The following is a 22,500-nucleotide window of genomic DNA, read 5'->3' on the forward strand; positions in this document are numbered from 1 at the left end:
AACTTATTTCCACATCCAGCAGTTACTGATCATCATCATCATTCATTAGTTCATGCTGTTTCTCTCTCTTTTAGCTCTGTTTTTACTCTCCACCAGCTTCCTGAGGGAAATATCTAAATGCTGCACTATGTTCACCAGCTAGTCTACAGATAACAGCTAAACAATGAGCTGAAACTCAACTATAAAGCTCTGTGTATGTTTGAGTTTCAGCTCATCATAACTGCCGATGACATCATGTGTCAACAGATCCGTCGCCGTGACAACCGAAAGCAGAGAGTTCCGGAATGGACGATGTCATAGATACTTTAACACATTACACAGTAAATACAGCAGGATTCACAGTCTAACCCTCACAATGTTCTTCACATGGTGGAAACTCATCTTTAAAAACTAATTATTACATATTTTTTAAAAGCTAGAAGAGTTTTTTTATAATGTAGAGTAGTGTAATGTGAATACTCAGACAAGTGTCATCATCTCTGCAGCTTTATGAAACTGTTAATTCTCATTTAGCTGCTAGTTTTAGTTTGTTTTAATTTTTGTTCTAGCAACTAGAAAACGACACTATGAGAGCTCTGAGAGTGAATCAGAACAGTAAAGTTACAGCTGACAGTTTAAACAATGAGCTGAAACTAAACTATAAAGCTCTGTGTATAGTTGAGTATCAGGTCATCATAACTGCCGATGACATCATGTGTCAACAGATCCGTCGCCGTGACAACCGAAAGCAGAGAGTTCCGGAATGGACGATGTCATAGATACTTTAACACATTACACAGTAAATACAGCAGGATTCACAGTTTAACCATCACAGTGTTCTTCACATGGTGGAAACTCATCTTTAAAAACTAATTATTATATTTCTCATAGCTAGAATTGTTTATTTTATAATGTAGAGTAGTGTAATGTGAAAACTCAGACAAGTGTCATCATCTCTGCAGCTTTATGAAACTGTTTAGTCTCATTTAGCTGCTAGTTTAAGGTTGTTTTAATTTAGTTTTTAGGTTGATTTTTGTTCTAGCAGCTAAAGAAAATGACACTATGAGAGCTCTGAGAGTGAACCTGAACAGTAAAGTCGCAGCTAAACATCTAAACAATGAGCTGAAACTCAACTATAAAGCTCTGTAAAGCTGCAGAGTCTCTGTAGGTTCAAACACACGATTGTCATGAACACAACTTCAAAAAGAAGAGTTACTGTATGTGCTGGAACTATTTCTTGGAGAACAGTCTATTTATCATCTCCAGTTTGGGTTACTGGTTCTAGTCCTGGTTCTGGTCCTGATCCTGGTTCTGGTTCTGGTTTTAGTATGATGGATTCAAACCTGTGACCTCAGCGAGACGACGAGCCTCCAGGAAGAAAATCACAAATTAAAAAGAAATCACATGAATGTTTTTCCCAAAATATCACACTATTCCTTTAAAGAGATGTAAAAGTGTCTGTTTTTCCCAATATATTTATTTTTTAAATGTAATACAATTATTTTATTATATTAATTTTAATCTTTTTTTGCCTTTCTTTTGTGACTGCTTCTGAATGTTATTTTTATTCATTTTTATTTTTACTTATTAAAATTAATTATGTGCTTTTTTATGTATTTATTTATTTATGTATATTTTTTTTATTTGACATATTTATTATATCATTTTTTTGTGCGTATTTATATTGTTTTTTGTTTTACTTATAAAATATATGATGTGTTTTTATGTATTTATTTATGCATATATTTTGTATTTTTTTTATCTTACTAATTATTTATCTGCTTTTTCATGTATTTATTTATTTATGTATATTTTATTTTATTTTTATTTTACTTATAAAATACATTATATGCATTTTATCATTTATTTATATATATATATTTGTGTGATAAATAAAATATAATTGAAATACAGTTAAAATATATAAAAAGACATTATTTATATGTTCTTGTGTTTGTTTGTGGAGCTCTTAATGATGTCCGTTTTGAGCAGGTGTGCTCAGTGTTTCAATCGTCTCTAAATTAATTGGTCTTCTTCTCGTTGACGCGTGAGGCCAAAACAACAGCAGATGATGACTGCAACAAAAATAAACGAGTTAAAGCTGATGTGCTGACGAGGCATCTGTCTGCAGCCTGAGCTCACACTGAAGGCCTGCTTCTCCCAAAAACACACACACACACACACAAACCCAAAAGGACAGAAAGAAAGAAAGAAAGAAAGGAAGGAGGAATGAAAGAGAGAAAGAGTTGAATGTCAAGCCCTCACTAATTGTTTCTATTTTAGAGAGCGGAGCTGCTTTCAGACTGATTTAAGGAGAGTCGATGTAAAAGTGACCTAAAAACAAAGCAGAGAGCCAGCTGACGCTCACTGATAACACACACACACACACACACTCACACACGCACACACACACACGCACACACACACACACACACACACAGATAACATTCACACACATTTAGTGACGCAAACTAAATTCTTGATTGTCTTGCTCTCATCATCTTTAACCATTATTATTTCATTTCTTTCCTTGTCTACTTCAATTTATAGAAAAAGGAAGGAAAAGAGAGATACATGAGGTAAGAGGTGGAAAGAAAGAAAGAAAGAAATGAAGAAAGAAAGAAAGAAAGGAAGAACAGATGAGGAAGAAAGTTAAATGCTTAATCCAAAAGGTGAGGAGATACCTTCTTGTCTTTGCTTTAAGAGAGAGAAATAAAAAAGTACGAGAGGAGAGGGAGAAAAGTTAGAAAGAAAAAAGAAAGAAAGCATAAAAAGAAGGAGGGATGAAAGGAGGATGGAGCCAGGAGGAGAAAGTGTGACAGGAACAATTCACCAAAACAGAGAAACACCAGAGGAGCTGATCTTTGTGTTTGGTTATAGCACCTCCTGCTGGATCACAGAGGTACTGCAGGAGGTGCAGGAGGAGGAGAAGAAGAAGAAGAATGACGTGAGAAACTTAAAGACTTGACAGAGTGAAACGAGTAATTAGTGCTTCAGGTTAGCCACACACCTGCTACACACACACACACACACACACACACACACACACACACACACACACACACACACACACACACACACACACAGAGAGAGTCTGCTTCCTCCCACACACTCAGAGCTGTATGAAGTTGTTCATTTAATTTCATATTTCAAAGACGATGTGGCTGAGGATATTTAACCCTCCTGTTGTCCTCGAGTTAAGGAAGGAAGGAAGGGAGGAAAGTAGGAAGAAGGAAGGAAGGAAGGGAGGGAGGAGGGAAGGAAGGAAGGAAGGAAGGAAGGAAGGAAGGGAGGAAGAAGGGAGGAAGGAAGGAAGGGAGGGAGGGAGGGAGGAGGGAAGGAAGGAAGGAAGCCGGTTTTGACCATCAACATGACCGCTGCAGCTGGCCTCATCGCCGCGTGATAAAAAAATATTTTTTTCTCACATATTTGTGATTCTTTTCTCAAAACTTTGTGATTTGTGAAAAAAATCACAAATGTGTGAGAAAAAAGTTCCACTTCCTGTTTACACCTGCTCACTTCCTGTTCACACCTGCTCACTTCCTGTTCACACATGCTCACTTCCTGTTCACTTCCTGTTTACACTTGCTCACTTCCTGTTCACTTCCTGTTTACACCTGCTCACTTCCTGTTTATTTCCTGCTCACTTCCTGTTTACGTCCTGTTCACTTCCTGTTTACGTCCTGTTCACTTCCTGTTCACAACTGCTCACTTCCTGTTCACACTGCTCACTTCCTGTTCACTTCCTACTCACACCTGCTCACTTCCTGTTTACGTCCTGTTCACTTCCCGCTCACTTCCTGTTCACATATTTGTGACTTTTTTCTCACACATCTGTGTTTAATTAATTTCTGAGACTTTAATCTCAGAAATTCTCAGTTTTTTTCTCAGAATATTACCCACCCTCCTCCTCCAGGTCAGTTTCTTTTTTACTTATATGGCCCTAATACGCCGTCATACAAATAAGTACTGGAACACAGGGAGGTCAAAATTAAGAGGTGCTGGATCTTGTTCCGGCAGGATCCGGCTCAAATTAACCCCTGCTGGTCTTGCAACAGGAGCTTAATAGAGAGTGTTCATTGATTCGCTGTTTAAGGGAGCAAGATGACTCACCTATATTTATATTTATATATATTTATATATAAGACTGTCTGCAGCCAAAAGCCCTCCAGCAACACAAACTCAGTTACCCTGTTTCTGTTATTTCAGCTTCTAGATGCACAAACACCATATATTTACATTTCTTATGCAAGTGACTTTTAGGCTACAAAAGATATTTCATCATAAACTGTTATTAACAGGTGTGAGACCTTTCTCACCTTTACCTCAGAGGGATTTTCTCTTTTTGAGCTGCGAATAGAAACAAGGTTTAAGTTCTATAAGTGCATATTATTTATGTTATATCTGCAACAGATACTACGGAAGTGTGTTGCATTCACTCGAATAAAAAAAAATCTGTTTTTTCTGAGTAATTTATTTTTTGGTCTGTTTTTCTGAGTAATTTTTTCTTTCCTGTTCTTCTGGCTATTTTTTTCACTGTTTTTTGGGGAAATTATTTTTCTGTTTTTCGTGGTAATTTTTTTCTCTGAATTATCGAAATACTTTGAAATCTCGCAAGAACATACAACCTGTATCTTGTATCCATGGAGCATGCCGTATATGTCCAGCTGATCCTGGAGAAACATTGCTATGTCCAGGAGATCTGAATGGGCTTTCCATCTATATGACTTAAAGACAGGACGATCTCCCAGTGTCTTAAACCCAGATCAAAGTAAAACTTGATTAAACTAAACAAGCAGGTCATGTTTGCTACCATTACATCGAGCTCTCAATAAAGAGTGAATGTGTCCAATGTTTTGAATGCCCTCTAAACTCAGAAAAAAAAAAAGTCCGAAAAACCCATCAAAAAAAAATTACGCAGAAAAAACAGATTTTTTTATTTTTTATTCAGGTGAATGCAATACGCTTCCGTAAGATACAACTTGATACACACATGAAGAAGAAACAGAAACGTGTGATGAAGAGGTGCAAATTTAATCATGGTACTTTCCAATGTTTATTTTACTTTATTAGAAATAGACGGGAAAGACAGAAAAAGACAGAAGATTGTATAGAAGTAGACAAAGCAACTAAAATGACTAATTATGTTGTTTTTTAAATGATTTCTTAAACTGAACTAAACTGTGATTGTATGGAAGTTAGTGATCAAGCAATTTAAGCATTTCAAATTTATGTAATTTAATTTGCAATATGTGAAATGGTTATCTGTACTGTGTCCTTGGTCACTTCAATAAAAACATATGTTAAATAAATAGTTAAAATAAATGAGTAATTATGATAAGATGACAAAAACTACAATGTAAAAGAAAAGAAAAAACTGCAAAAAAACCCCCAGTAAAACTCAACAATAAGACAGCCACATGTACACATACTGTATGAGGTAAAAATCACATAATTTATAATTATTAATGAGTTATTAGTGGATAAAAAGGATTATATAAATATAAATGATTTCAGCAGATTCAACAGACTAAATCTTACTTTTATAACTGAGTTAGAACCACATTTTGATATTAATTTCCAAGATATTTACAAGTGATTTGTACCAATTAGATGCAATTCTCCAACATAACACAGAGTGGCGCTGCAACACAAAACGTGAATTAACACAGAGTTATCTTTTTTTGGTTATCCTTGTAAAAGTAATTCTCAAAAAAATCTGTTTGGAATCAGCACATCATTAGAAGAGAAAACATGAAAGAAGAAAGAAAGAAAGAGGAGGAGGAGGAGGAGGGTTGTGCAATCCAGATACACTGATGATGGTGAACTTGACTTTGTGTCTGACAGTGGAGCTGTTCTCAGATCAGTTCAGACTGCAGCACTGAGAGTCATCTCCACTTCCTCTGATTCCTCTGTCAGTCACTACTGGATGAAGCTCTCCTCTCCGCTCTACCTCCCAGTAACATGAGCCAGTCACACCTCTCTACACACAAGCTGCTGCTGCTGCTGCTGTTTCAAACTCTCTGGATCATCAGGATACAGCTGATCCTCTCTCAACACACTCCTGGATGTAACTTTATGTCCTGCAGACATTAACACAGCAGTCATATTCACATCAACTCAAACACAACAAGCTTGACTGTTCTCTCTCTTTCTGTCTTTCTGTCCAATCCTGAAGCCTGTCACCATTCTCCTCTCACAGCGTCATCGAGGAAAGGTTCACCAGGAAATACTGGATCTTTCCTTTGAAACTAACTGTGTTTAATACAATACTGCTGAAACCAGCACGGACTGACTCCAACTCTTTACTGACCTCAGAAACTGCAGTCTACAGTATCGACTCTGCTGAAGATCAGACAGCTGCTTCATGTCTGAATCCTTCGTCTTGGTTCCTGTCAGCTGCAGCTCTCTCAAATGGGAGGGGTTGACCTTCAGAGCTGAGGCCAGAGAGGCACAGCTGATCCTTGTCAACTTGCAGTAATTCAATCTGAACAAGGGATAAATGATGTAAAAATATAAAAGAAAATATTCCTGTTTCAAATCATTAAAGGTTTCATAATCTATTCAGAGCTGAAGATTTAGATTTCTCATTAATATGAATGACAACATGCTGCTACTTCATTACAGATGTAGTGACTTCATATATTAAACTCTGCAGCTCCATCACTGACTCCATCTATACAAACTCATGTTGTGCAGCCAAGCATAAGTCAAAACACAAACATTATTTCATGTTCTACTCAAGATCAAAAAGTCATCAAAAATATACCAAATATGTCAGGATGGATTTTGGAGAAATGTGAACATGTTTATTCAGAATTTTTATCTTATGGAATAATGAAGTCATAAAAATCATGCCATTGTTAGTTTTAATGTTTCAGTCAGTAAAACACCATCATCATGTCTGCAGTTTGGTGTCAATACAACCTTAACACAATTTTTAATCTAATCACAGAAGTAAAAAAAATGGTGTCTGACCTCATTTTCTTTAGTCTACAGTGTGAACTCTTCAGAAAACCACATAGTAGCTTCACTCCTGAATCCTGCAGTCTGTTTCCACTCAGATCCAGCTGTCTCAGATGGGAGGGGTTGATCTTCAGAGCTGAGGCCAGAGAAGCACAGCTGATCTCTGACAAACTGCAGCGAACCAATCTGAATAAAGACAAAATAATGTTGGGGGAAAAAATCCTTTTTAATCAGATCTGTTCAGATTTTTCATTATTCAAACCATTAACCCCTGAAATGAACAGATTGGCTTTATCATCATGTTATTGGCGATCATCATGTCAGCCTTGTATAGACATCATCCAAATGTCATTCAGACATCTTTTCATAACAAAACAAATCAATAAAATTCTGCTGACCTCAATTATGTCTATAATAAGAATCTGCTTCTCCTGATTTGCATCCAAATTCCCCCTCCTTACAATAAATAACCTCATTTGACCATATTCTTGTCTCCTCACCTCTGTCTGCACTTGGTTTCATCTGCTCTGCACCACATAACTATAGTATTCAAATACCTCATAAACATCATCTTTATGTCTGCAGTTTAACGTTATCACAAATTTCACAAATGGTGTCTTACCTCAGAATCTCCAGTCTACAATGTGGACTCTCAAGAAGATCACAGAGCAGCTTCATTCCTGGATCCTGCAGTGCGTTTCCGTTCAGATTCAGCTCTCTCAGATGGGAGAGGTTGCACTTCATAGCTGAGACCAGAGAAGCACAGCTGGTCTCTGACAAACCGCAGAAAGCCAATCTGAATAAAGAAAGCATGATGTAGTGTTATAATAATAGTGGATAATTCTGCTTGAAAACTTTGCTGTTACATTGCTGAACAGCATAATCTGTTCAGAGATGAAGAAGGTTTAGAGGGAGGGCAATGACACACAAAATATAAATTTTTTTTAAAGAATAATGAATTCTTGTTTTTGAATATTTCATAAACATGTAGGAAAAAGCAAAAACTAAATATTATACCTGTTACTGTCTGATAGAGTGGTTTATTTATAACATAATGAATGAAATTAAAGGTAGGGGTGAACTTCAACATTAAAATCAAGTGTTTAAGAAGGTAAGAGTTCATTGTGCCGTGTTTTTTTCTTGTAAGATCTGAAATTTAAATCTGCCGCTCTGACATAGTGAGTCACATATCATCTCAGCACAGAAGTATAAAATGGTGTCTGACCTCAGAATCTCCAGTCTACAGTCTGGACTCTCAAGAAAATCACACAGAAGCTTCACTCCTGAATCTTGCAGGATGTTGTAGCTCAGATCCAGCTCTCTCAGATGGGAGGGGTTGTCCTTCAGAGCTGAGACTAGAGAATCACAGCTGATCTCTGACAACTTGCAGCGACTCAATCTGAATAAAGAATAAATGTTGTGAAGTCAATATGTGAAGGCAATATTTCTGCTAGAAATTATTCAATATTTCATAATCTGTTTAGAGCTGAAGAAGGTTTTGAATGTCAAAATTAAGAAAACAGAAACTCCAAACACCTAAACCTGCTGGTTAAATAATATAATATTAATATATAATATTAATTACAACATGCTGCTACTTCAATAAAGACACAGTGACTTGAGAGTGAATTAACCAGAGGAGCTTCTTCAATATTATTTTAAATACAAAGAAGAAAATGAAGCTCAGTGTGGATCACAATAAAGTCTATGTGGTCACAGATGTTTTAATGTTATTGAGATTGATTAGAACAAAGATCTGACTATTTGAAAGTATGTTTTTAAAGTGTTAACCATGGATTAAAATTTTATAATTGTATAACATTTAAATATTTGGAAAAAACATTTGAATGTCTAAATCTAAAGGAAATCTTACTTCATAAACATCCTTATGTCACAGTTTAGTGTGACCACAACATTCACTTCATATTCATCTCAGTACAGAAGTAAAACATTGTGTCTGACCTCAAAGTCTTCAGTCTACTGTGTGGAATCCTCAGAAAATCACACAACTTCACTCCAGAATCCTTTAGCCTGTTTTCACTCAGATCCAGCTCACTCAGATGGGAGGGGTTGGACACCAGAGCTGAGATCAGAGAAGCACAACTGCTCTGTGACAAACCACAGCGTCTCAATCTGAATAAAAAACAAATCGTGTTGAAAGAATTGTCAGATCTGTTCAGGTTTCAAATGTATAATTCAACATTTTGTGTGCTGTTGTAATGAGCAGATTGACTTTTTCATTGTGTACAAGAGTAAAACAAAGTCACTGAACTGACCTCAGAGCCTCCAGTCTACAGTTTGGACTCTCCAGTCCAGCAGACAGACACTTCACTCCTGATTCCTTCAGGTTGTTGCGGCTCATGTCCAGCTCTCTGAGATGGGAGGGGTTAGACTTCAGAGCTGAGGCTACAACTTCACAGTGAGTCTCTGAGAGTCCACATCTAGTAAGCCTGTTATTAAAATTATTATGATATATTACATTTAAATACACTAAATATCTTTTATCACAAATATAGACATTATGCATTTTGAGTTTGGTGGTGTGAGGGGATGAGTTTCTCCATATAGTGCATATGGCAGAAACTGTAAAATGTTGTCTCTTGTGATAAAATACTGATATTATAAACTTTTCAACACAAATTCTTAAGTCATTTAATCACATCTGGACTTACCGAGCCTTTCTGCAGTTCCTCACTACTGGGGTTAGTCTCTTTTGTCCCTGTTTTGTTGTGTTATACTTCTTCAGGTCCAACTCATCCAGAACCTCCTCTGACATCTGCAGCATGTAGGCCAGAGCTGAGCAGTGGATTGCAGAGAGTTTCGTCTCTGATCTGTTTTCTGTCTTCAGATACTCTTGGATCTCCTGATGTACTGAGCAGTCGTTCATCTCCATCAGACAGTGGAAGATGTTGATGCCTCTGTCAGGAGAGATACCCTCTGTGTTCATCTCCTTCAGGTTGTTGATGACTCTCTGGATGATTTCTGGACTGTTGGCGGTCTGACCCAGCAGACCTCCAAAGGGACTCTGATTGGACTCCAGAGAGAGGCCATGCAGGAAGCGAACAAACATGTCCAGGCGGCCATTTTTATTTTTCAAGGATTTCTCCATAGCTCGCCTGAGGAAGACATCCGGGGATAAGTAACTGTAGTCTTTTCCTAGGAAGTCCTTCAGTACGTTTGCATTCCTGTTGGTGTAACAGTGGTACATGTAGACTGCAGCCAGAAACTCCTGAACACTCAGGTGAACAAAGCTGTAGACTGTTTTCTGGAAGCTCACATTCTCTCTTTTGAAGATCTCTGTCCAAACTCCTGATACCACTGAGGCCTCTGTGACATCAAGACCACACTGCTCCAGGTCTTTTTGGTAGAACAGGGTGTTTCCTTTCTTGAGATGTTCAAACGCCAGCCTCCCTAGCTTCAGAAGAACTTCTTTGTCGGCCTCCATCAGCACCTGTGGACTCATCTCATGCTCCCCATCATGCTTCTTCTTCTTCTTCTTCTTCTTCTCCTTCTTCTTCTTCTGTTTCTGAACAAGCAGGAAGTGTGAGTACAGGTCAGTCAGGGTCTCGGGCAGCTCTCCTCTCTGGTCTGAAGTCAACATGTCCTCCAGAACTGTAGCAGTGATTTGGCAGAAGACTGGGATTCGACACATGATGTGAAGAATCCTGGATGACTTGATGTGTGAGATGATTCTACTGGACAGCTCTTCATCACTGAATCTACTCCTGAAGTACTCCTCCTTCTGGGCATCAGTGAAGCTTTGTACTTCTGTTACCCTTTCAACACATGTAGGAGGGATTCTGTGGATTCTGTTGAGGAGGGTTTCACTCTCTGCTTCATCAGTTCCTTCATTCACACATTCACGTCTCCTCAGACTGATCTGTTGTTCATGTAAAACCTCCTGGAGACCAACATTCACTAAAAAAATGAGAAAAATGGGAGAATAAACAAAGACAACTGGACAGTTATCCATTATTACCAATAAAAACAATCAGTCTTACTTTGTACAGTGCTGGTCTGACTGTCTGGCTGCAGTCCAGGTCTTGTCTTGGATCGTGCTCCACACTGGGGACAGGAGTCTCCTGATTTGGCAAACTGGTCCCAGTATGAGGTGATGCACTGTCTGCAGAAGCAGTGTCCACAGCTAATAGAGACTGTATCCTTCAGGATGTCATCACACAAAAAACAACAGGGCATCTGCTCCTCCACAGAAACATCCCTCCTTGTCTTCTTCTTCCTCGCTCTGTGAAAATATTTCTTGATAATTAAAATCCCACAATCACAAGTTGACAGCTGTGTTTTGATGGGTTAGAAGCTCAAGAGGGTGTCTTAAGTAATGAGAAGGACCGAGGGCAGACACCAAAGGAGGACGAGAGAGATAAAGTAGTGAGAAGAGTAGAAAGTAGCATCATCTTCAGTACAGTTTATATTGTGTCTGAGGTTCCAGGTTAATTATTAAAGCTTAGACCAGGTTCTCCTCATAGAGAGAAAGCTGGATAATGGATCACGTCCCCATCAAGATATGAAACATTGACATTTGTCCACTCCAGTATTCATAATTAACAGCAGAGCAGATTCCCCCAAAATGCTGATGTGGTATTGTAAAGGCAATTCTAGTGAAAGTTAAAAACAGGGTAAGAGAAACTTAAGCACAGGATATCAAACAGGTGCAGCATGGGAGTGCAGAAAATCAAGCAAGATTTTAGGCAGCTGGATGTGACAGCAATAGTGAGATGGCATGCAAAAAGTAGGTTTGTGGATTCAAAACAGGAAGCACCTTTACCCTCATATATCACACAATGACTATAAAATATGTGTTTTGCATGCCAGTTTGCATGCCAGTTCTTCTATTTGCAAATAAAAGTCTCTTCAGTTTCATGAGTCTGCTCACTCTGCCTCATTTTTGGTACGAAGAAGACTGAGAGAAAGCATTTCACATTAGTGCAGTAAAGACAGAGAGTGATGCAACGGTAAGATAAGAGAATTTGATGTTTAATGTGACTTATTTAATCTATACTGCCATAGCTGACAGTTTAGGGGTTACAATATTTGTGTCAGTTGTTGTCTTACTTTGTGTCTGAGGGTCCAGGTTTATTCCTGAAGGTTGAAGGACTTCCTTTGGACCAGTCACTCTTCATAGACAGACAGGTGGACACTGGAGACTCTGCTCTGTCCTCACAATCACTCATCTTGTGGACTTCAGTTAGTCTGAAAGTTAAACCATTAACACTCACTGTGACATTAGAAAGATTCAAGATAAAGACGTTTGTTCAAGAGAGTCAGTGTGACTCTTCTCCTCTCTTCAGCCCCCAGGGAAGAAACTAAATGAGATTTTGAAGATGAACAGTTTATTAGCACTCACCTTGCAGGCGTCAGTTTTTATCCGTCTGCTCTGCTCCGTCTCTGCTCGTTTCCTTAGGTTTCAATACTGCTACTACCAGGAAATCACATGACTCTGAGACTGTGCGTGTGTGCGCGTGTGAGAGAAAGAGAGCTGATGAACAGGTTATATGTTAGTTCTTCCTCACACTGAGCTATGAGGGACGGAGTGAGAGACATTTAATGTCTTTGAATCAGGACTAGATAGAAATCTTAACACACACCAATAATACACGTTTAGATTCAGCGCGAATAAATATTCATAAATCTGCTTAGAAAAAAAAGAAAGAGATACTTTTAAAGGCGTAATCTTTTCAACATATAAACATATGTTGGCTAAAAAACAACAACAACAACAAAAAACAGTTCAAGTCATATAGCTCACATATACCTCGCTGTAAACATGGGAACACTGTACTTACTGTTAATAGCCCCCTAAAGCATTATGATTATGAGAGCATGATCATCCTTTAAAAGCACATTGAATTGCCATTGTGTATGAAATGCGCTATATAAATAAAACTGCCTTGCCTTGCCTTGCCTTAAATTAGTGATGTGTATGTTTGTCTGTCGTGAAATAGAGCTGAATAATAAATAACTTGACAGCCAACAGCCGATAAACTGTTCAGTACCTGCTTCCTCCAGCAGATGGCAGCGTTATTCTACTGCTGTGACTGACTGACCTGCTGCAGGTGAACTCATCCTGGTTCCCTATGTATACCTGCACGCGTTATTATAGTTAACTAAAACTAGCAGTGAAAAAATAATTTAGTTAAAAATAAAAAAGAGAGTTTGTAAAAAAAAAAAAAAAACTCAGAAAACTAAATAAAACAATGAACAATGCAAAACTAACTAAACCTAAACTGAATTGCAGATGAAATCAGTTTTCCTCCTAATACCTGAAAAACTAAAACTAAATAAAAACTAAACTAAAACTATTTAATTGCTTGTTAAACTAACTAAAACTAAACTGAAATTAAAAAAGCAAACTGAAAAACTAAATAAAAACTATAATATAGTAATATAATAATGAAGATTTCAAAACTATGATAACCCTGACCTGCACAGGTGTTATTCAATAGTTTGCCTGTTTGAAGATTCTGTACATATGAAATGAATGAGGTGGGAAATAAATCTGATATGTCTAACAGTCACCAATCTTAAATCTTTTCTTTGAAATCAATTCACATTGAACTGTAGGAAGTAACGATGGCAATATGTTTTAATGCTCTGTCAAAAGATGCTGAAAATAAAAATAAAAAGTGCCTCTACATTATGAAGGTGCCTGTCAGTGACACTGTGTACAGCTAAATAAAGACTGAACTAAAAGTGTGTTCAAGAGTCGTTTTTGTGGTGCATTCATTCCTAGTTTGATCAAAATCAATATTAGGGTGATCAGGATTGTACATTTCAGAAAAATCAAAAGTTAAAATTACCTTTAGAGTGCGAAACATACAGATTTAGTCACTTCATCAAATAAAAAGGTTGCTGTTCTTCAGCTGAGTGTCAAAAGTGACAGAAGTTACAATAACACCTGAAAGAACAAACAACTATCACACAGTCGTCCTATAGATTTTATATCACTACTGCTACTAAAAACCTGAAACACAGCAGACTCATTAATAACAAAAGGAGAGAAAGTTTAGTTTAGCTCCAGCAGCTGGTCGGCAATCAAAACACCTGAAAAGTCAAAAGTAATACTAAAAATCCAGAGAGGACTGGAGAACAGTTAAGCTTTCTTTTCCACCACCAGGTCTGAATTATTACACCTTTATATCTGATAACCTGTGTAACATAGGAAAGAGAGCATAGGAGACAATCAATCAATTACACATTTATCAAATCTGTCTTGTCTCTGATTTTGGGAGGATAAGGAAAATGCTGTTTAAATCCATTGGAGCCTTCTTCATCTTAACATCTGACTGGACTGTGTACTGCAGCACTTAGTGATATATATTAATTTCAGTAATTGTATGATTAAGTTTTCTTCTTGAACGTTTTATTCATCCACCTCATCGTCACACTCTCTTTCTGGGAACAAAAAGTGCTTTAATCATAAAAACACAGAATTCAGAAAAATTAAAACAGAACACAGAATTTGGTGTAAAAACAGAATCTGGAACAATATTTAAACACATTTCACAGAACTTTTATCAATTAATCAATATATGAAATATTTAGGAACAGTAAAGAAAAATGCACATGGTAATGTCTCCAATTAGCTTGTTTTGTCTGAAACAAACGAGGTCAAGTAGTTATATATCAACATTGATTATGAACTATTACTCACCAGCTGCAGCTTTATAGTGTATTTCTACTGTCTGACAAGGCACTCATCACAATGAACAATTAAAAAAGAACTGCTGTAATAACTTTACAGAGCAGTAAAACTCCTGTTCATACATGTATAAAGATTTGTGCAGCATTTTAGTGCCTGATCAGTCTTTAAACCTGAAATAACGCACCTTCACCAACGCACCATTTCTTTCAGTTTTCAGTCTCAATTTCAACAAAAACAAAAATTAAATTACTCGCTGATATGTGACTGTATATTGGCAGGAAGTCACTGTCGTCTAATGTTCCTCTTGTTCTCATTTCAAGTATGTTTTGCTGCCTTTGCCGAAGTACTCTTGCAGTTAACATAAAGATATATCAGAGGCAACACCTTAAGTTTTGCGATTAACTAAGGTACTAAAGTGATTAGACCTGAATTCTGTGGAGCTTGATCTCAAGTTGTTTGATCTTGCAGCCAGAAGATGAACTTGCATTGAGTGGCTTCCTTTGGTCTGAGGACGGGAAGCTTTTCTGACGTTCCTCACACTGGTACGATTCCTGCTTGATGCAATCATGCTGATGTTTGGAGAGCGTGGCTAATGTAGAGAACGTGTTAGCATATTTGTAACAGTGAAACAGTTTTTTAGCAGCGGGGGTATGTTGGTCTTTAGTGTGGATGCGTTCATGACTCGTGCGCTCAGGTGTTGTTCTGAAGGTTTTCTCACAGTGACTGCACTGGTAGGGTTTCTCCCCACTGTGGATTAGGTGGTGTCTTCTGAGACTAGGAGCACTGGTGAATGAGGAACCACACTGGTCACCGTGGTGCAGCTTCTGTCTGGAGTGCACACGCTGGTGTCTGTCGAGGGTTACCTTCTGGCTGTAGGTTTTTCCACACTCATCACAGCTGTAAGGTTTATCTTTGGCATCCAGCTGACAGGAAGAACTGGATCCATTTGTACCATTCTGTACCAACAGAGAAACATACAGAGAGAGAGATGAAGTTAAGGTATACTGCAGGAAAACGGAGGTCTCTCAATTCTTTTATTTGCTTTTAAAGCCAGGCATGAGCTGTCCCCTCCCTGTATATCTGAACTTATCACAGTATCATAATGGGGGTAGTTGTTGTCAACTGGAGTACTTTTTGCATCTCCTATGCTCTCTATCAGGATATATATATATATATATATATACACATATATAATATACAATATATCCAGACTTGATGAGGAAACACCTTTTATGACATAAGAATGACATAACATACAAAAGTACTCCCCTGGGTTACTGGACTGGATTTTTTTTTTACAACAAATAACAAATGAATCCAACTGAATGCAGCATATCTCACACACAATAACGTGTTGTACTTTCCAGGTGCAAAACAGGTGCAGCAGATCTATAATGGGGATTTAAAGAGTCATACTGCCATCTAGTGGTAAAAACACTTATTTTTGCTCTGGCAGAAATAGTGTCTAAGTGGTCTATTTTTGCCAAGTTACAGCAACTTGACCTTTATATTTTGTACTTGCAGGTATTACAAAGTGCAAGCTTTGTGTCTTCTTCACTCACACTTGTGTTTTGCCGATGGCTGATCGATCAGTTCATCCCCAGTAGTAATGTCTTCCTGTGACTTTCCTCCCAGAAATAACTAAAACTGATTTCATTGCAAAAACATGGATCAAATCTTCACATTTTAACTTGGACATACCTCATCATGACTGCCTGTGAACGGTGTCTTCTCAGTGTGGATCAGCTTGTGGTTTTTTAGGCTGTGTATAAGTTTGTACGTCTTTCCACATTGATCACATTTGTAAGGTCTCTCCCCAGTGTGGCTTCGTCTGTGCATTATTAGGTTACTTAAATGCCTGTAAGCTTTTCCACACTGCTCGCAGCGGTGTGTTTTCTCCTTAGAGTGAACAACTTCATGGTCTTTTAGGCTCGATAACAATGGGAAAGATTTCCCGCACTGTTCACAGCAGTACACATCCTCTCCGGTGTGCATACGCTGGTGTCTGTTTAGGGTGACTGGGTGTTTAAAGGTTTTTCCACACTGCTCACAGGCATATGGCTTAGTTTCAGAGTGGGTGCGTTGGTGTCTTTTTAATTGATCTCGAAGAGTAAAAGCCTTCTCGCACTTGTCACAACGATATGTTTTTTCTCCCTTGTGGATTCTTTGATGAGTTCGTAGGTTACCGAGCATAGCGAACGTCTTGCCACACTGGTCACAGCTGTACGGTTTTTCTCCGGTATGGATGCGCTGATGTCGTTTTAAACTAACAGGCTGAGAGAAGGACTTTCCACACTGGTCACATTTGTACGGTTTTTCTCCTGTGTGTAAAAGTTGGTGTTTCTTTAAATAATTTTGTCTAGCAAATACTTTGTCACACTGGTCACAGCTGTAAGGTTTTACTCCCGAGTGGATATGTTGATGTTGTATCAGGGCTGTTTTCTGGTTAAAGGCTTTTCCACAGACAGCGCAGGAGAAGGGTTTTTCTCCAGTGTGGATGAGTCGATGTACTTTGAGTTGATGTAATATCTTGAAACCTTTATCACACTTGTCGCAGCGATGCACTTTTTCTCCAAAGTGGGTGCGTAGGTGTGTTTTGAGGTCGGCTGACAAAATGAAAGCTTGCTCACATTTGACACAGCGGAAGCATTTCTCTCTTTTATGAAGGAGTTTATGAACCTTCAGGGTTTGTGCCGAGCTGTAAGCTTTTCCACACTCGTCACAGTGTAGTTTCTCTCCACTGTGGAGGAGTTGGTGGTCTTTGAGGGTAGATGCTCTTGTGAAACTTTTCCCACACTGGGCACAATGGTACAGTTTTTCTCCAGTATGGACTCGTTTATGTACTAATAAGTTATTCAATACAGCAAACGTCTTCCCACACTGGTCACAGCTGTAGGGTTTTTCTCCAGTGTGGGTGCGTAGGTGTCTTGTTAGGGATATGGCCTGGCCAAAGGATTTTCCGCAATGGACACACATGAAGGGTTTCTGCCCGGTATGGGTGTTTCTGTGCTCTTTCAAACGATGTATTGTAGGGAAAGCTTTGTCACATATGTCACAGGCAAATGGTTTCTCTCCAGTATGTATGCGTATGTGTATCTTAAGACCAGACAAGTGGCGAAAGGTCTTTCCACAGTGGTCACAGCTGTACGGTTTAGCACCGGTGTGGATGCGTTGGTGGCTTCTTAGTTGCGCTGCAGTGACAAAGCTCTTTTCACAGTCATCACAATTGTGTGGTTTTATTGCAGCGTGGATAACTTTGTGCTGGTTTAGCCTTTTCACAGTGGGAAACGTCTTTCCACACTGGTGACAGCTGTGGGATTCAGCTGTGTTTGCTGGTGTTGGGGCAGCTTTATCATCCTTCTGAGAGGAGCAAGGCCCCAATCCATTCTGTCTGTTACTTTCCTACAGCAACAAAGATACAAAGAAAGGTAGTCAGTCAGCGCATTTTCAAACCTGTATCATTTAGTCTGATTGATTAAAACTCTTGGTAATTTTTCCATCTGATCATGTTTAATTTGGAGATCGTACATGTACTGGGACCCTTTAGAGGAATTGGTCCCAGTCTGGTAACTATGGGAATGTGATTTAATCTCAACATGCCACAGAAACTTAATCAGCAACTATTTTAATCATCAAATTATTGTTTTAGTGATTTTGAAGCAAATATGCCAGCACATTTTCTGACATTTTATAGACCAAACAGCTAATTGATTAGTCTAGAAAATAAGTGCCAGATAATTTGATAATGAAAATAATAAAAACCCGATCCACAACGTGTACTCTGCAAGTTTGAGTTACATGGTTTTATAGCCTTTGCATGCTGAAATGAATTCAACAGATACGCCAATACCAATATATCTGTGATAGGCCAATATCTGTAGGTTTTTTTTTACTTGCAGCATTAAGATATGTGTCACTTTTACTGAGACCTCTGGGAATATTTCCAAGGTACAAAAAAGTGAAAGAGAAATCAGATGTCAGGTCCAGATTGTTTTGTAAACTGAAGATAATTTTACTTCGAAAAGTTCAGAGTTCAGATCAGGCCTGTTTTGACAAAGAAACATTTCCCACATCATCCAACAGCAGCTGCTGTCATATGTTTCAGTTCTGCTTACAGATTCCTGACAGTGAAGTTTGGACCTTCTACCTTTCTGATTACACCCAGAGCCTGAAAGTGTCATTAATCATGAAAACAGCAGCACTTGAACTGATAAAATACTGTCTCATATATCATTAAACACTTCACACAGAGATAAACATCATTGTTACTGCTGTGATTTCTTTCCTCACCTTTTCTGGAGAACCCATTTTTGTCTCTGTAGTGGCTGAGCTGAGACAAAATAGTCCTTCAGCTCCTCCGCCAGACGCTTCTCTTCCTGCCGATCATCTGTAACATCATCATCACACAGACAACTGATAAGCTTCTCCTGGCTGGTACAAGATGCAGACACAGTAACCAGACACAGACACAGTTTTCTTCCAACATACCACCACACTAGAGCTGCAATCACAGATCACATGGCTAGCAAACAGTATAGAGCCAGAAACACAATCACATCTACAGGCAATTTAAAATCACCAATCACCTAACCTGCATGTTTTTCATCTGTGGGATAAAGATGAAGAACAAGGAGAGAACCCACGCAGGCATGAGGAGAACATGCAAACATATATCTGCTGTGTGTATTCTGTTATCTAAGAGCATCCATGGTTATGAAGCGCTTCCTGCATGGCTTGGATCCATAAGTAATGGGACTTCTTTCAAACTGTTGGCTGACTGGTAAAATAGTTAAATCAAGAGCACAAATCAGTCATTTGAGAGCACAGTGACTAAATCCAGAGTAGGACTGGGCGATATATTGATATCATGATATAAGACTAGATATCGTGTTAGATTTTGGACATTGGACATTCTCATCACTCATCATCACCACTACTTTTTTCTACTATGCGTTCATAGTCAAAATATTCCCATATTGGCTTGTGATGTTTTCTGCCTGGAACAACTTCTTCTTCTTCTTTCTAGAAAATCATAAATTGCACGTTAAGCGTTTTCTTCTTGTGCGTTATGCAGCAGCCGCTCTGCTGCCCCCTGCTGGTACTAACATGTTATTACAAGAAGTCAAACTGAACACAACACTGTAAAAATTGAGAAAATTAAAAGAAAACAAACTTAGCTGATTTACATCTGCAATTCACTTTACTTTTAGTTAGTTTTGCTTTGTTCAAACTCTCTTTTTTATTTTTATTTCAGTTAACTAAATTATTCTTCCACTGCTAGTTTTAGTTCTAGTTAACTTATAACCTCGATCTCAATGTGACTTCCTGGTTAAATAAAGGTTAAATAAATACAAACTAATAACTAAATCCAGATCACTAATTAGTTTTTTATCCATGGTCCGTAGTATTACCTCCATAGTTATTGTGGGATAAAATTTATCACATTTAATTGCGGCTGATTCTGATATAAAATCAATCTGTCGTTGACACAGCTGGACATCAGAATAACGTTCACTTAAGTTTAGCAGCCACAGTCTAGTTTACCTGCTCTCACCCTGGTGGCCGGGGTTTTAAATAAATATATAAATAATTCAACATGTATCCGTCACTGTGAACTGACCCGGAAATGTAAACCTGAGCAGATACGAGCATGATATATTAAATTAAACATCAGTCTAACATGTCTGACTAAACAACACTCACATCTGCATGAAGTCCAGACACTGCGACTCTTCTCACCTTTATTATAACTAACACAAAGACCAGCTGAGGAGTTTAATGCACCGTCAAACATCACAAAGTATAAAATACCTGCTCACATGTTCTTCTTTCTCCTTCTTCCTCCTCTACTGTTGATTATTATCAGCAGGTGAACAGCGCTCAGGTGTGTTACTGCCACCGTTTGGATCGGAGTGTGACCACAGTCTATGATAAGTTTATAACTGCATATAGGGCCTAAATATAAAATATATATATCTATGTATAATACTATGCACTCTGAGCTATGTAGTATGCAGTATTACAGTAAGAGTACTGCAGTATTATAGTGATGTAGTATGCAGTATTACAGTAAGAGTACTGCAGTATTATGAGCTATGTAGTATGCAGTATTACAGTAAAAGTACTGCAGTATTATAGTGATGTAGTATGCAGTATTACTGTAAAAGTAGTGATATATTATTATATATGACATCATTAGATTATTAATAGTGAAGCATCAGTGTTAGAGCAGCATGTTACTGTTGTAGCTGCTGGAGGTGGCGCTAGTTTATACTACTTTATATACAGTTAGCTAGTTTATACTACTTTATATACAGTTAGCTAGTTTACACTGCTTTATATACAGTTAGCTAGTTTACACTACTTTATATACAGTTAGCTAGTTTATACTACTTTATATACAGTTAGCTAGTTTACACTACTTTATATACAGTTAGCTAGTTTATACTACTTTATATACAGTTAGCTAGTTTACACTACTTTATATACAGTTAGTTAGTTTACATTACTTTATATACAGTTAGCTAGTTTACACTACTTTATATACAGTTAGCTAGTTTACACTACTTTATATACAGTTAGCTAGTTTATACTACTTTATATACATTTAGCTAGTTTACACTACTTTATATACAGTTAGTTAGTTTACATTACTTTATATACAGTTAGCTAGTTTACACTACTTTATATACAGTTAGCTAGTTTATACTACTTTATATACATTTAGCTAGTTTACACTACTTTATATACAGTTAGCTAGTTTATACTACTTTATATACAGTTAGTTAGTTTACATTACTTTATATACAGTTAGCTAGTTTACACTACTTTATATACAGTTAGCTAGTTTACACTACTTTATATACAGTTAGCTAGTTTACACTACTTTATATACAGTTAGCTAGTTTATACTACTTTATATACATTTAGCTAGTTTACACTACTTTATATACAGTTAGTTAGTTTACATTACTTTATATACAGTTAGCTAGTTTACACTACTTTATATACAGTTAGCTAGTTTATACTACTTTATATACATTTAGCTAGTTTATACTACTTTATATACAGTTAGTTAGTTTACATTACTTTATATACAGTTAGCTAGTTTATACTACTTTATATACATTTAGCTAGTTTACACTACTTTATATACAGTTAGCTAGTTTACACTACTTCATATACAGTTAGTTAGTTTACATTACTTTATATAGCTTACAGTTAGCTAGTTTACACTACTTTATACAGTTAGCTAGTTTACACTACTTTATATACAGTTAGCTAGTTTACACTACTTTATATACAGCTAGCTAGTTTACACTACTTTATATAGTTAGCTAGTTTATACTACTTTATATACAGTTAGCTAGTTTATGCTACTTTATATACAGTTAGCTAGTTTACACTACTTTATATACAGTTAGCTAGTTTACATTACTTGATGTACAGTTCTCTAATCTTTGATTTTTGCTGAAATATTGGATCATTTGAACATTTATTGAAAGCTCTATTTTAGCTGACTCTGGAATATTATAAACAGAACACAAATCTGTACTTGAGGTGATGGCTTCTATTAATTTAATTAATTCTTCAATATAGACAAAAAAGACACATGATATTATAAAACAAACTTTATTGCCTTGCAGCAGAGGAGGCTTTGTGACTCAGCCTCCATAAACAAACACACTGTGTGTCATTAAAACAGAACAACGTAGTGATGCACATTACACGGTCAACAAACATTCACAGGATCATTTCTTTAAAAAAAAATAAAATGCAGCTGCCTGATCATGCTTATTCTTTATTATTAAACTTGTTTTTCAGGACAGTGTTTGTTCTGTTTTCAGGAATATAATTTTTCAGGATTTTTCCTTTACCAGAAATCTGAGCTGTAG

At 37.3% G+C, this 22,500-nt stretch overlaps 2 protein-coding genes across 2 annotated transcripts; both read right to left on the reverse strand.

Annotated features, from left to right (window-relative positions):
* Window positions 1-6,217: 6,217 nt before the first annotated feature.
* Window positions 6,218-12,134, reverse strand: LOC128382781 (NACHT, LRR and PYD domains-containing protein 12-like). Its single transcript, XM_053342789.1, has 7 exons — window positions 12,016-12,134; window positions 10,947-11,068; window positions 9,618-10,863; window positions 9,222-9,395; window positions 8,908-9,078; window positions 8,171-8,344; window positions 6,218-6,466 (listed from the first exon to the last, which is right to left on the reverse strand). The coding sequence occupies exons 1-7, from the start codon at window positions 12,132-12,134 to the stop codon at window positions 6,241-6,243; spliced, it is 2,232 nt and encodes a 743-aa protein (XP_053198764.1). The 3' UTR covers window positions 6,218-6,240.
* Window positions 12,135-15,024: 2,890 nt separating this feature from the next.
* On the reverse strand, window positions 15,025-20,443 carry LOC128382782 (zinc finger protein 271-like). The gene is made up of 4 exons (XM_053342790.1): window positions 20,417-20,443; window positions 18,896-18,992; window positions 16,307-18,007; window positions 15,025-15,561 (listed from the first exon to the last, which is right to left on the reverse strand). The coding sequence occupies exons 2-4, from the start codon at window positions 18,911-18,913 to the stop codon at window positions 15,025-15,027; spliced, it is 2,256 nt and encodes a 751-aa protein (XP_053198765.1). The 5' UTR covers window positions 18,914-18,992; window positions 20,417-20,443.
* Between the last annotated feature and the right edge of the window lie 2,057 nt (window positions 20,444-22,500).

This window comes from Scomber japonicus, chromosome 21 (genome assembly GCF_027409825.1).
Source record: "Scomber japonicus isolate fScoJap1 chromosome 21, fScoJap1.pri, whole genome shotgun sequence".
Lineage (NCBI taxonomy): Eukaryota > Metazoa > Chordata > Actinopteri > Scombriformes > Scombridae > Scomber > Scomber japonicus.

Bases quoted from the DNA above. Each gene is read 5' to 3' on its own strand.
- LOC128382782 (XM_053342790.1), bottom strand. The intron at 15,562-16,306 runs GTATGTCCAAGT...CTGTTGGTACAG, and splicing joins TCACAGGCAGTCATGATGAG to AATGGTACAAATGGATCCAG.
- LOC128382781 (XM_053342789.1), bottom strand. From the start codon at position 12,134: ATGAGTGATTGTGAGGACAGAGCAGAGTCTCCAGTGTCCACCTGTCTG. The intron at 10,864-10,946 runs GTAAGACTGATT...TCATTTTTTTAG, and splicing joins TCAGACCAGCACTGTACAAA to TGAATGTTGGTCTCCAGGAG. The intron at 8,345-8,907 runs GTCAGACACAAT...TTCTTTATTCAG, and splicing joins AGTAGACTGAAGACTTTGAG to ATTGAGTCGCTGCAAGTTGT.